This window comes from Mus musculus, chromosome 2 (genome assembly GCF_000001635.26).
Source record: "Mus musculus strain C57BL/6J chromosome 2, GRCm38.p6 C57BL/6J".
NCBI classification, from domain to species: Eukaryota; Metazoa; Chordata; class Mammalia; order Rodentia; family Muridae; genus Mus; species Mus musculus.
The window spans coordinates 37368074-37381333 of record NC_000068.7 but is presented as its reverse complement, the minus strand read 5'-3'; the positions used below and the strand labels follow the sequence as shown (position 1 = coordinate 37381333).

Below are 13260 nucleotides of genomic sequence, written 5' to 3'. Positions count from 1 at the left end.
AAAAAAAAAAAAAAAAAAAAAAAAACCTTAGAGGTTGAGTATTATCCATATCTTATAGGTTATAACTCAGGGAGGTTATGTAATTACTTAAGTAAGATCTTTCTGCTTATAAGAAGCTGCTATTTGAATTCTAATTTTTTTTTCTGTTTCATAAGAAGTAGAGAAACGCCTGCTGTATTACTTCTGCTATTTATATTTCTGTTAATTATTCTTGTTATAACAAAACAAGAAAACAAGGCTATGACAGAATGATTTCTATTCTACCTGTCTCTTTTAATGTATGTTATGTGTGTGTTTCATTTCTCTAAATACAATATATTTATAGAAAAAAAAAAACCCTTTATTTATTTTTAAGACAGCATTTCACTGTGTAACCCTGACTGTCCTGGAACTATCTTTGTAGACCAGACTGGCCTGGATCTGCCTGCCTCTGCCTCCCAAGTACAGGAATTCTTAAAAGGTGTGTGCCACCATCATCTGGCTGGAGAAAAATTTTTTAACACACACACATTCTCTGATTTATTCCTGACCCCTAGTGTTTCCAGTACAAAAACAAAAACAAAAACAACAAAAAAAAAAAAACCCACAGTTTGTAAAATACCTTTTATTAGGAAAAGCTTCAGACATACAAAATTGTAGACTCACAATAAATTGCACATAATTATCATATCATTTCCATAATTATCAACTTGTTCAGATTTGTTTCATTTGTACTTCTTGCCACTGGGTTGTTTTGTTACAGTCCTAAGTATACATACATATTTGTTTTTAATTTAATTTGTTGGGTTTTATTTGGTTTGGTTTGGTTGTTTATGATTTACTTTTACTTTCTAATATTTGTGTGTTTGTGCTTGTGTATGTGAATGAGAGAGAGCAGGGTGGGGAGAGGGCGTGGGTATATGCCAAATGTACTGATGCCCACATTGCCTGGAGTTAGAGAAGGTTGTTTGCTGCCCCCCTGTGGTAGAAACCAAACAGGTACTCTGGAATAGCAACAACAGCAAGCACATGTAACTGCTCAGCCATTTCTCCAGTCTCCTAATTTTGTGTTTCACTAGGTAGCCCAGGATGTCCTCAGATGCATAGTAATTCTCCTGCATTAGCCTTCCTAGTGCTGCATGTACACGTGTTAAGTGAAACTACCATGATTAGATTCGTACTTGTGTTCATGAGTGTGTCATAAAACACTGCATTTTTAACTTATTCATATTCATCTCACTAAACTAAGACTGCCTCAAATCAGGTAAACAGCATGGCAATGATTGATAGAGATATCATTTAATAGGAAGATATATTTTCACTGTTTTATGCAGCATACTTTAAGAAATAAGTATTTCTCTGATATTCAGCTCTTCTATTGGCAAATTGCATTAATTAGGACAAAATGTTTGACTTTTCCTCAGTTTCCCTATCTCTATAATTAGTAAACTAGATTTAATGATTCTTACTTTTGGGTCCTGTTAATATTACTATATTGCCTTATTTCCTTTCACATCTGTTCTTTTCCTTTCTTAGCTTCAGAGCTGCCATTAAATTCCTTTTACTATTTAATACTGTATGATTTATTATGTTCCTTTTTTTGCTACATGATCTTTTCTCGAGAGTTACAGATCACTTTTAGACATGAACCGTTTTGTGTTTATTTTTTCTCATTGTTCCCAAGTATATTACACCATGTTAGTGTGTCATTGTTAATTGATTTTGATAGTACTGGTCAGGAATTTTGTAAGAGAACTAAATCAGTAAGACATCTTAGGAAGTAGGGGTGCTTGCAGCAGCAGTTTTCTGGGACTCGCATGGTAGAGGGAGAGAACCAACTCCTACAGGTTGTCTTCTGGCTTCTATTCACACATAATGACACTTGTGTACATATATAATAAATAATTAACATTTAAATTTTTTAAAAAAATTAAAGATCACTTAATAGGACCAAAGTGAAAAAAGGTATAGAATAAATAACTTATGAGACAAAGGGAAAAAAGCTGTGATATTTTCTATTATATATGGATATTATTGCTTAGAGCTGATTTCTTTATTTATTTGCTTCATTCATTTTGAGAGAAGTTTTGCTTTGTGCAGCCAGGCTGGAGTGGAACTCAAATATATATCCCAGTTGACCTTGAACTCCATGCCTTAGACTACCAAATGATGTTTGTTACGGAAGTGAGCCAACATACCCAACTGTTATTTAGTTATGGGAAAGAGTTTACTTATTAACTACATGATCCTTTAATTGTATGATAGTTACTTAGTATTAGTTAGTTTACAAGCTTGTAAAGTTAGGTTTCATACTAATTTACCTTCTTTCCCCCCTTCTTTTTTTAATCAGTTCTCTGAGAGTGTGAGTGGCGCAAAATTTGAGGAAGACCATCTTTCCCATTATTCTCCCTGGTCTTGTGGTACCATAGGCTCTTGTATAAATGCCATTGATTCGGAGCCCAAAGACGTAATTGCTAATTCAAATGCTGTATTGATGGTATGATTTGCTTGATTGGGGAAGGGGGTGGTGGAGGTAGGGAAGATAATGTTGGTATCTGAAGTTTTTAAATGAATACTTTAGTCTTTCATATTCTGGCTATGTATAACTTACCTGTAAGTATCAGGGTAATATTTCAACAAAACTAATTTTATGTAATGTTTAAATTATTTAACCGTAGTTTGGTAGTTTAATATAGTTGTTATATACCATTGAGATCTAAAGTTAGTATAAAGTTGACCAGAAAAACCTAATTATGTGTTTTGAGAACATACTTTATCTTTAGCTACAGCAATCGTCAGCAGCTCTTTCATGGGTATTTTTTGGTCTGTGTAGGACCTGGACAGTGGGGATGTAAAGAGAAGAGTGCATTTATTTGAAGCTCAGAGAAGGACAAAAGAAGAAGACCCAATTATTCCCTTTAGTGACGGACCCATTATCTCAAAATGGGGTGCAATTTCCCGATCCTCCCGAACAGGTTACCATACAACAGATCCCGTCCAGGCAACTGCTTCCCAAGGAAGTGCAACTAAGCCCATCAGCGTATCAGGTAAGCCATTTTACTAATACCAAGGAATTTTTTTTACCATGTACTGTTTATTCCTAACCTCTGAGGTAGAAAACTTAATAATATGAGAATGAAATGGTTTAAGTAGAATTTTTGGCTAGTGGGAAAAAATACATTGCCATTTTAAATAGTACATATTTATATTCTGATTTTTAAATTTTCTTTCTTTCTTTCTTTCTTTTTTTTTTTTTTTTAGTTTTTTGAGACAGGTTCTCACTATATCCCAGCTGGCCTCAAAGCATAGCTGTGGCAGTGCTTCTGCCTTAGCCTCCTGAGTGCTGGGATTGCAGATGTGTACCACCTTGTCTGGCTTATTTTCTGCCTTTCTAAACTGTTTTTCTGTGTTCCATGCAGATTATGTCCCTTACGTGAATGCTGTCGATTCAAGGTGGAGTTCATATGGCAACGATGCTACATCATCAGCACACTATATTGAACGGTAACTATACTCTCATTTCCTTTACTCTCAAACTTACATGCACCTAAAATAGAAAAATCATTACTGGTTGTCCATGGATTAAGCCTTGCTAATTTGAGCTGTGTAAAAACTTTCTGAATGCTGGGCGTGGTGGCGCACGCCTTTAATCCCAGCACCTGGGAGGCAGAGGCAGGCGGATTTCTGAGTTCGAGGCCAGCCTGGTCTACAGAGTGAGTTCCAGGACAGCCAGGGCTACACAGAGAAACCCTGTCTCAAAAAAAAAAAAAAAAAAAAAAAAAACTTTCTGGAACAAATTTTACATTTGGAATAGTGACTAAAACACATTCAGTGATCGTTACAAAGAACATAGAGTCATTATTGCTTTGGCTCCTTTATGTCTCACTTTAACTACAGTAAATATAATTCTTTTTAAAGGGACAGATTCATTGTTACTGATTTATCTGGTCATAGAAAGCATTCTAGTACCGGAGACCTTTTGAGCATTGAACTTCAGCAGGTAGGCTCTATATATTTAGCTTTGATTTTTAAAACGTAAAATAATAATTGAAAGCTAAGCTTATGTTTTCTTCTCTCTTCATGGAGGCCAAGAGTAACTCATTACTTCTTCAGAGGGAAGCTAATGCTCTGGCCATGCAACAAAAGTGGAATTCCCTGGATGAAGGCCGTCACCTTACTTTAAATCTTCTAAGCAAGGAAATTGAACTAAGAAATGGAGAGGTAAGGGAACCGAACCTCTCAGCAATACACTCTCAGACTTCTGAACTAAATCTTTAACTGTACCATTAGGCTTCTTATTTTTATTTAAAAGAGATTCTGCAGGTATAAAATTAATATAATTTTTTTTTAATTTATAGAATGACTACACAGAAGACACTGTAGATACAAAGCCTGATAGGGATATTGAGTTAGAGCTTTCAGCCCTTGATACTGATGAACCTGATGGCCAGAGTGAACAAATTGAAGTAAGTTCCTCAATTGGATAAGTAGTGGCTTTGTTTTGTTGCAAATTAAAATACATAAAATACTGTCATATTGAAGGATTAACATTTTATTTTCTCAGGAAATTTTGGACATACAACTTGGTATCAGTTCTCAAAATGACCAGTTGCTCAATGGAACAGCAGTGGAAAATGGTCATCCAGCCCAGCAGCACCAGAAGGACCCAGGAAAGCCGAAGAGACAGAGTTTAGGTGAAGACCATGTGATTCTGTGAGTGTTAGACAGACCCTTCATAATCAGAGGGTAGAGGCGATCAATACTTAGCGCTAGATGTGCTGGTAGATTCTTGGTTTTTTGTTTTTTTTTTGTTTTTTTTTTTTTTTGCCTTTTTCTATTTATGGGGAAACCTTGTATAATAAAGTAATGATTTGGTCAGTCTGTGTTTTTAGAGGAATTTGAACTAGTAAAGCAGTTTATTTTAAAACCAAAACTCAATTTGGGAATGAAAGTTCTCTTATCTCTAACATCAGGTTATAGTTCTTCAATTTGACCAAACTTGAAGATCATAGGATGGAAAAATAAATCCTAGATTATTTCAGTATTTGGGAAGCACAGGCAGAATCTGCTATTTATATGCTCTAAGTTGTCATGGACTCCAGAGGAAGACAAACCACAAAGTCTAAAAAGCAAACCACAAGGGGCTGGAGAGGTGACTCAGCAGTTAAGCGCACTTGTTTTTTGTAGAAGACTCAGGTTTGTTCCTGAGCCTAAGCATTCACATGGTGGCTTATGACCATCCATAACTCTTGTTTCAAGTGATTCAACCCCCCTCTTGCAACCTCCAAGGGCATTGTACACATGTGGTGCACATACATACATGAAAGCAAAATACTGTATACATAAATTTTATTTTAAAAAACCTTAAAAACTAAAGCAAACAAAAACCTGTGCTGAATGTTTCTTGTTTTAAAAAATCTTGTTATGATGTTCTTGGCTATTATATTGCTATTTTGTATAATTTTTGCCAAATATTTGGTCCTGGTCTTAAAATACTGATTAGATGACACAAATTATCAAGTTTAATTTTTAAATTTTGAAAATATGACCTTTTTAGTGACTTGTAATACTTTAAAAATTATTTAATTTTTATTTATTAGCTTTTATGTGTATGGGTGTTTTGACTGCATATATGTCTATGTGTGTGCAAGCTTTGTGCCCAAAGAGGCCCGGAAGGACATTGCTTCCTCTGAGATTGGAGTTACAGACTGCTGTGTGGTTTTGGCTGTTGAACCCCCAGGTCCTCTGGAGTAGCAGTTGTGCTTTAACTTCTGAGCCTTCTCTTTAGCCCCTACTTAATACATTTTTTAATAAAGAAGATAGGCTTTTCTGTGGGCTTAGAGTTTGAAGTAGCTTTCAGAGAGCAAATGTGATAACTCTTAAATTGTACATAAGTTAATTTGCTTTCACTGTCATTTTCTCTCAGGGAGGAGCAAAAACCAATTCTGCCGGTAACATCTTGCTTTAGCCAGCCACGTCCAATGTCTATTAGCAGTGCAAGCTGCCTCCCCATCACCACATCTGTCAGTGTTGGCAACCTCATTCTGAAAACTCACGTTATGTCTGAAGATAAAAACGACTTTTTAAAACCTATTGCAAATGGGAAGATGGTTAACAGCTGAAAGGAGGCTCAGCTTTCAAATCTGTGACCACACCATGGAAGCATTTACACTAGCTTTTTATATATATAATATATATTATATAATGTATATTTTTTTTAAAAAAAAAGATATTACTGGGGGCATCCATTTCCTGTGGACTCTTTGATACTTCAAGCCCTCTTGCATTAGCATTATGAAAAAAAAGAAAATTTACTTTACTAGGGTAATGTTCACTTTCCAGAAATTATTGGAATTTGGACAACATTTAACTTAAGCTTCAAGCAGCTTTTTATGAGTTTGTAGCAATCCGGTGCAGTAACTGAGCCATTTCCTATTTTAAATGGCTTCTACAGTAAATTAACAACTCAGTTATTAAACTAGCAGGATCCTACAATGATACATCTAGTGAAAGTAGAGTTAATTAACTTATTTCTATTTTATGTTTCACTGAGAGAAATTTCCATCTCATTCCAGCTGCTTTATTTATCTTTTTCATTGGACTTTGCATGGATTTTTCTTTCTTTCTTTTTTTGTTTTGTTTTGTTTTGTTTTTCCTTTTCTTTTCTGTCTTTTTTTTTTTTTTTTGAGAGTGGAGTTAGATGTTCTTACCATAGAGTTTTACAGGGTTATAATAGCTTTCTTTACTGCATTATATGTAGAAGTGTAGTGCAGTGCTTTTATCTGTAGCATTTAATTTTTTAATTTTCCATTTTTCAAGAATAGTTTCTGCTTTGTTAATATTTATACACAGGCTACTTGTTGAAGTAATTAATTAAAAATATAACCAAGTGCCTAAGTCTTTCAGCTGATGTACTAGATATTAAATTCTCCTAAGTTATGCAGAATCGTTTTTACAATTTTGATAAATTATGCACTAATGTAATGGCAATTTTTTAAAATGCAGATTTAAGCCTGTACATTATTGAATCTGATGACTTGGCAAAAGAATCAGGTGCTTTCAGCTTTCTTGAGAAAACCCTGTATGTAGCGTTTGCACTGACTAACAAGATGGTATTGCTGGGTCTTTAATTTAAAGAAATTAATTTGGGTGTTCATTGCATTATTTAGTTAGATATTGTTTATTGTTACTTCATGTTGGGTTTAATTTTCTTGTTTTCTGACTGTTAGGTTGATAAGACTTTGAACCATGTAGTAGTAGAACATTGGCTAACATTACCCATACTTAAAAACATGAATAATTTCTGCCCTGCCATAATGTGACTGAAATTTTCACTTGGCATCTGAAAGTATGCAGTATGTTCAACCAGCTCTGCCCCAGATTTGTGGGTAGTAGTTTATTGAAGCTTAAATTTCAGTCAATATTTAAAAACAAAAGCAGGGCATGCCTTTCTGGTAGTAATCTAATAGTTTATCTTTTTGTTTTTCTTCCATTTCTTTAAGATTAGTTTGACTTTTATTATTTTTTAATTAACTTCTGTGAAGTTGTTTACTCTGAAAATTGTACTGGAATATTTTAAGCCAAGCTGATCTTTCACCAGGTGTACTGTATGTAAGGGCTTCTCCTGCTAGCAAGATGCTTAAACAGGATCATGTTATTGGTCGTCTGAGCTATTTAGTTATTTTACAAAAACCACAGCATTGTATCAGAGAAGATTTTGATAAAAGTTTTGTGCACATTTCCAGGGGTGGGAGGGTTAACATTTCCCTGAAATTTCTTGATTGGAATGAGTAAATACTGGTGTTTGATACCTGTCTTAATGAACATGCTCATAAGGTGACTGATACGTTGTAAATAATACCTGAGAAACAAAGGGGTAGTTTTGATATTCTGGTGTCAGTATGGAAGATCTTACACATTTATTTAATACTCAAGTGTATGAAGATGTTTGTTTATAACATAACAGCACAGTAGCCTTGACTTAGTTTTATTTGGTTAGTACTGTACCTTTTTGCCATGGCCAGTGCTCCCCATCCCTACAAAGACATTTTATTTATTTTACTCTGTAACCTGAAATGAAGAGGAACAAGAGTTTTAAACCATGTTACATTAACTTATTTCTGACATTATAAATTAGCCTAGGATATTACAGGAACATGATTGTTATATAATTTATATCAGAACCTTTCTATAAATATGAGCTTATTACATTTGAAATGTTTCCAATGTATTTTTCTTTTCCTTCTCTTCTCTTCTCTTCTCTTCTCTCTTCTCTCTTCTCTCTTCTCTCTTCTCTCTTCTTTTCTTTTCTTTTCTTTTCTTTTCTTTTCTTTTCTTTTCTTTTCTTTTCTTTTCTTTCTGTTTGTAATTCCAAAAAGGTTATGTAAACCAGTCTGTCTATTTCATGGATATTTAATAGTGAGATCTTCCATGTTGAAGGTAATGTATTTTTTTTTAAGATTTTAAAATTGCTATTTTGTTACAAAATAGAGACCTATTAACAGTTGAGAGCTCCTTATGTGCCCTCAGGGAAAGAACCCTCTGTGCAGCAGAGCTACACGAACATCTTCAGCACTTTCTGAGGGTGATTATATACTACATAAATTGATCTTGTGTATTTAACCTTATCTTTTTAATTTTAAAGTTGAAATTTTGAAACGTGGTTGTGCTCTTCTGGAGGGGTTGGGATGCTTAGGTGTTTGCCTACTTGTTCAGTAAACTGCATTTCATCAGTGTATGTGTACACCTGCCAACCTTATTGGTGTGTCTCAAACATTTATAGGAAAATAGTGCTTGTCTTGCAGCAGATGATCCCATAAAACAATAACTTCTAATTCTTAAATGTTTACTCTTTCTCACTAACAACACAGGAATTGTTTCTGTGTTCACATTATTCTGTATTGCATTTTTTATGTGGTGACAGCTTACTGTATGTTTTAGTGGGTATAATTTGAAATAAGGCTATTGGATCTCTGCCACTTAAGAAGAAAGAACAGTTCATCTGACCTTTCTTCAAAATGATACCTGCTGATGTCACAGAGGAAAATAGTACAAACAGACCTAGAATGTGTTTTTTTTTAATTGGGGCAATCATCACTTTGACCCTTTATCAAGATGACATGATGAACACATTTGGAATCAGAGGCTACAAAACAATAGAAGAGAAACTTTGTAATGTCGGTATCTAAAATGCTTGTAAAGCCTATGGGTCTAATCAGGAATCAGTAGTATGAAGTCTGAAAAAAAGCAGGGAAATGGTGTAGGTTTCCTTATATTTTTTACCTGTCAGTTTTCGGAGTCCCAATTCCTAGTCTGTGTGCTGCATTCAGATGCTGTGAATATATCATTAGTTTTGTGTGGGCTTCTTTTATTTTATGAATTCTAAGAGTTCTGTGTATATTTCTTCTAGTTGGTACCTACACAAATTAGATTTCTCTTGCTTTTGCCACTATGACTTATTTCAGTGCCATGCAACGAGTCAGTGTATGTAGGGACAGGGACATTGTACATTGTAATTTTCAAGAAAAGGTATCTCTTAAGGCCCGTGGCACTGATTCTGCTTTCATAGCTACTTACTCTACTAAGAGAATTCAATGAAACTTCATTTAAAAACTAAAATTTCCCATTGGTATGGATCGTAGTCACTTTGACCCAGATTTCAAGTTGATGCTAAGTTTACAAAGCACATCCTGATTTTATATACAGAAGATTACAGAATGCAATGATTTGTAGGACCTTTGAGTGGGATCATTTAACTATTTGAAAAAATTGTTTAAAAACCATCTACCCTATTTTTGCATTTTAGATGTGTTAAAGCCCATGTTGTCTTTTTAGCCAGGGATAGAACTTGTAACATCCAGATTCAGTATGTTAGTTGTAAATCTGAGTATTTCTTCCCTTGCATCTTTGAGTCATTTTCTAAGCAGACTGTCACCAATATTGGTAATTAATCATTAAAGAGAAAAGTTGCATTGCAGCTATATATTAGTGTCTTAGAACTGTTCTTTTGTTTTAGTGAATAAAGAGTACCAATGGGATCACTTACTGTTAACTCCTTCTACTGAAGGGCCCCTTCTGCAAGCAGAACACAAATGAACATGCTCAAGGAGTATCCCGTTTTCTAGAGATTAAGTTTGCTAGTAACTCCTTTACACTAGCTATTTCTTTGTATCCCTTTGCTGGCAAGGGAGTACAAGGAGTCAAACCACAGATCAGAACACCCCACATTTGAGTGGAGACTTATTTTTACTCTAAGGGGAGTTATTCCCCCAAGTCTGAAACTGGCAATTATTTTTTTTTCTCTTACATAAAAATTTAAAAATATCCCCCAAACCAGTGGAAAACAGACACTGGCTGCACTTAGTACTGCCAAGAGCCAAGGTCATTTGCACATATTCCATCAACCTGTCAAAAATTAGGCCTCACTTTATAACCCAAGGCATGGAAGTGCATGCATTCTCTTAGCTGGGCAAGCAATTATACTGTAGTTGTGATACAACACATGTGGCTTTTATTTGTACTGCACATACCCACTGTACAGCCACTTGGGAGTATCGTGGTTAGCTTGCAGCAACTGCCGTCTGCATTTATACTGTTTATTGCATATTCTTTTCCCTGGAAGTGAAAGAGAAATGTTTTTCTTGTTGCATTGATTACATTTTATAAATTTGCTTAGCTGGAAAGTTTGGGAAAAGAGGCCTGTTTGTCAATTGTACAACCGATTGTGAAGCTTAGTGTGAATATTTTTACGTCTGTATTAGACATTTTCTTTGCAAATCTATTGTTCGATTGAAATGTAAATGAAATTAAAGATGGTGTACACCCATCATGTAAAACGCAGGCACCATCTCTAAGATGGATTTAATGCTCATTTTTAAGGCATATACTCAGCTTCTATTTAAAACTATAAAATAATTCTGTACAATGAAATGGGGAATATATATGGGAATAAATTCTATTCCATTTATTTCAATTTGAATTTCCAAATTGTAATGTTTCCCTTTGTGCTATAGGAATAGGATTAAATGGGGGAAGGCTAGGACTTATAAGGCCTGTATATGGGGGGAGGGCAGAGATGGAACAATGAGGGTTGTGATGATAGTGAATAGCAAAGAGTGAATTCTGTGTGTTTTTGCTGTAGCACTGAAGTGAAGAGATATTAGCTTTGGCTGTTCACAAAATAGAGCATCATGATTTTCAGTGTTTGAGAGAAAATTGATGGAAAAAGTTTGCAGTACTTGACATGTATTTGCATGCACAAAATAAAATTATTTGTCCACCTTAAAAGTTGTTTTCTTAGTGTCAATGTTAAGTTTATGGTATGTTTTAGTTGTCCTGATTTTCTTGATATATCTTAATAAAACTAGAAAGACACTACTAAACTAGGGACTTAATTGATCACCTACTTCATTGGTATATCATTGGGAAGTAAATAGACCCAAAGAAGTTGAAATACTTCTTAATTCTGTCTGGCATTTCATTCAATAGAGAGCGCTTTCTAAATGGGGGAATGGTGTAAAATAGATAATACTGAACTTACAGTCTTTGGGACAGATAAAGAGAGATGCATAAATAAAACAAAGTCATTCTGTAGGCTTCAGAAAAAATTTTAAAGATGGCCTAAATCTCAGCACCATTTTTAATGACCCCAGAGTACCTTTATTTATTCACCCAGCTGATGTGTCCTAAGCCCCCATCTCTCCTGGTCTTTTAAGACTAGGTTAATGAAATGAGCCCTTTCCCTGGATGCTCATAGTGTAGAAATGGGAAAGACCAGATTGAATAGCTCTGAGAGCTACATACAAAGGGGCCAGTTGTTATGTTGAGCAAGAGGAGGTACTTCTGTGAGAGACCCTCTGGCTAGACTTTAAATCTTGCATAACCTTTTTACCAGTAGCAGATTACCTTCCTGACCCACTTGATCTTTACACCTGTTTTGTATTTTCATTGTTTTATATTTGAGATGTTATATAATTTGCCAAAATCTTACAATCAGAAAGTAATAGAGTCAGAGTTCTGCTGTCTTTCTGTCTCTCAAAAAGGTAATGGTGATGGTAGTTGGATCCATTTTCACTTAAGTAGAAAGTGTGATTAAGAGATAGGGCTTCACTGACTAATAAACAGCCAATTCTCAGAATTCTAAGTGTTATACTGTAGACTGTTGTCACCATTTCCAGACAAGAAAAGGGATACAGATACTTTTGAGAATTTTCCTAAGTTTACACTGCTAGAAGAGGTAGATGGGCATTGAAAGCCATGGAAGTTAAATAATCTGAATGATTTAAGATTTTAGAAAGGATACTTTGGCATTGATGTAAAATGTAGCTAGAGATAGGCCAGCAAGGTGGCCAGGTCAACACTGTAGGTAAAAAGTGTTGACTACATGACCAAGCAGGGGTAGAGGAAGAGATGAGCTTCAAGACTGGGGATAGGGGAGAACAACCGACAAATTTCCTATGCAAAAAAAAAAAAAAAAAAAAAAAAAAAAAAAAAAAGGATTAGACATCTATACATTATTAGGAATTAAAACTTGTTTAAAGATTACAAACTAAGGACAGATATAATTGTAACATGCAGTCTTGAATAAGCCACAGAGTGACTTCAGAGTATAGGAAAAAGGAAGAAAAGCCATGAAGAAATAAATGATCCAGGCAGAGAATGGGAGTTATTACAAGGGTAGGATCTTGTGTAGCTCAGGTTGGCCTCAAACTTATAGTTTCCTGAGTGCTGAGGTTATAGGTTTATACCCTTGCACCCAGCAAGAAAGGAAGTGTCATGAAGGAAATGAAATTTCAGGGAGATTTATGGTTAATACTTGTTGAAATAATTATATGCTTCAGCAGGACAGTGGTGATGCACACCTTTAGTCCCAGCACTTGGGAGGCAGAGAGAGGTGGATCTCTGAGTTCAAGGCCAGTCTAGTCTACAAAGTTAGTTCCAGGACAGCCAGAACTTCCCAGAGAAATTTTGTCAGTAAACAAATGAATAGACAAAATTATATACTTAACAGAGTAGCTCAGATGCTCATATGCCCAGGTCTTCAAGTCTTTTCTCAAAACCCAACCTCAGTGAGGATCATATGTAAAGTAAGGAAAGGTGTAGTTTAAAATAGATACCTAAGTCCAAGAGAATGGAGATCAATAGAAGTATTTTTTTAAACTGTATTTTTAAATAGTTACAGATTCAGAGGAGGTTACAGAAAGTACAGACATTACCATGTACCCTTTACATAGTTTGTCCCATGGTAGTATCCTACATAACTAGTAGAATATCAGAACCAGG

General features: G+C 35.0%; 1 protein-coding gene across 3 annotated transcripts in view; it reads left to right on the top strand.

The window, feature by feature from the left end:
- The window catches only part of Rc3h2 (ring finger and CCCH-type zinc finger domains 2), a 55510-nt gene extending 43037 nt beyond the window's left edge, over positions 1-12473 (top strand). The window contains exons 14-21 of one of the 3 annotated variants that reach the window (XM_006498124.4): positions 2330-2476; positions 2813-3026; positions 3399-3483; positions 3898-3979; positions 4066-4200; positions 4338-4445; positions 4544-4692; positions 5906-12473. In XM_006498124.4, the coding sequence (XP_006498187.1) occupies positions 2330-2476; positions 2813-3026; positions 3399-3483; positions 3898-3979; positions 4066-4200; positions 4338-4445; positions 4544-4692; positions 5906-6101 (1116 nt within the window). In that variant the 3' untranslated portion in view covers positions 6102-12473. The remainder of the gene's footprint in view (positions 1-2329; positions 2477-2812; positions 3027-3398; positions 3484-3897; positions 3980-4065; positions 4201-4337; positions 4446-4543; positions 4693-5905) is intronic. The other 2 variants (NM_001290642.1, NM_001100591.1) reach the window with 2 other exon arrangements.
- Positions 12474-13260: the final 787 nt, after the last annotated feature.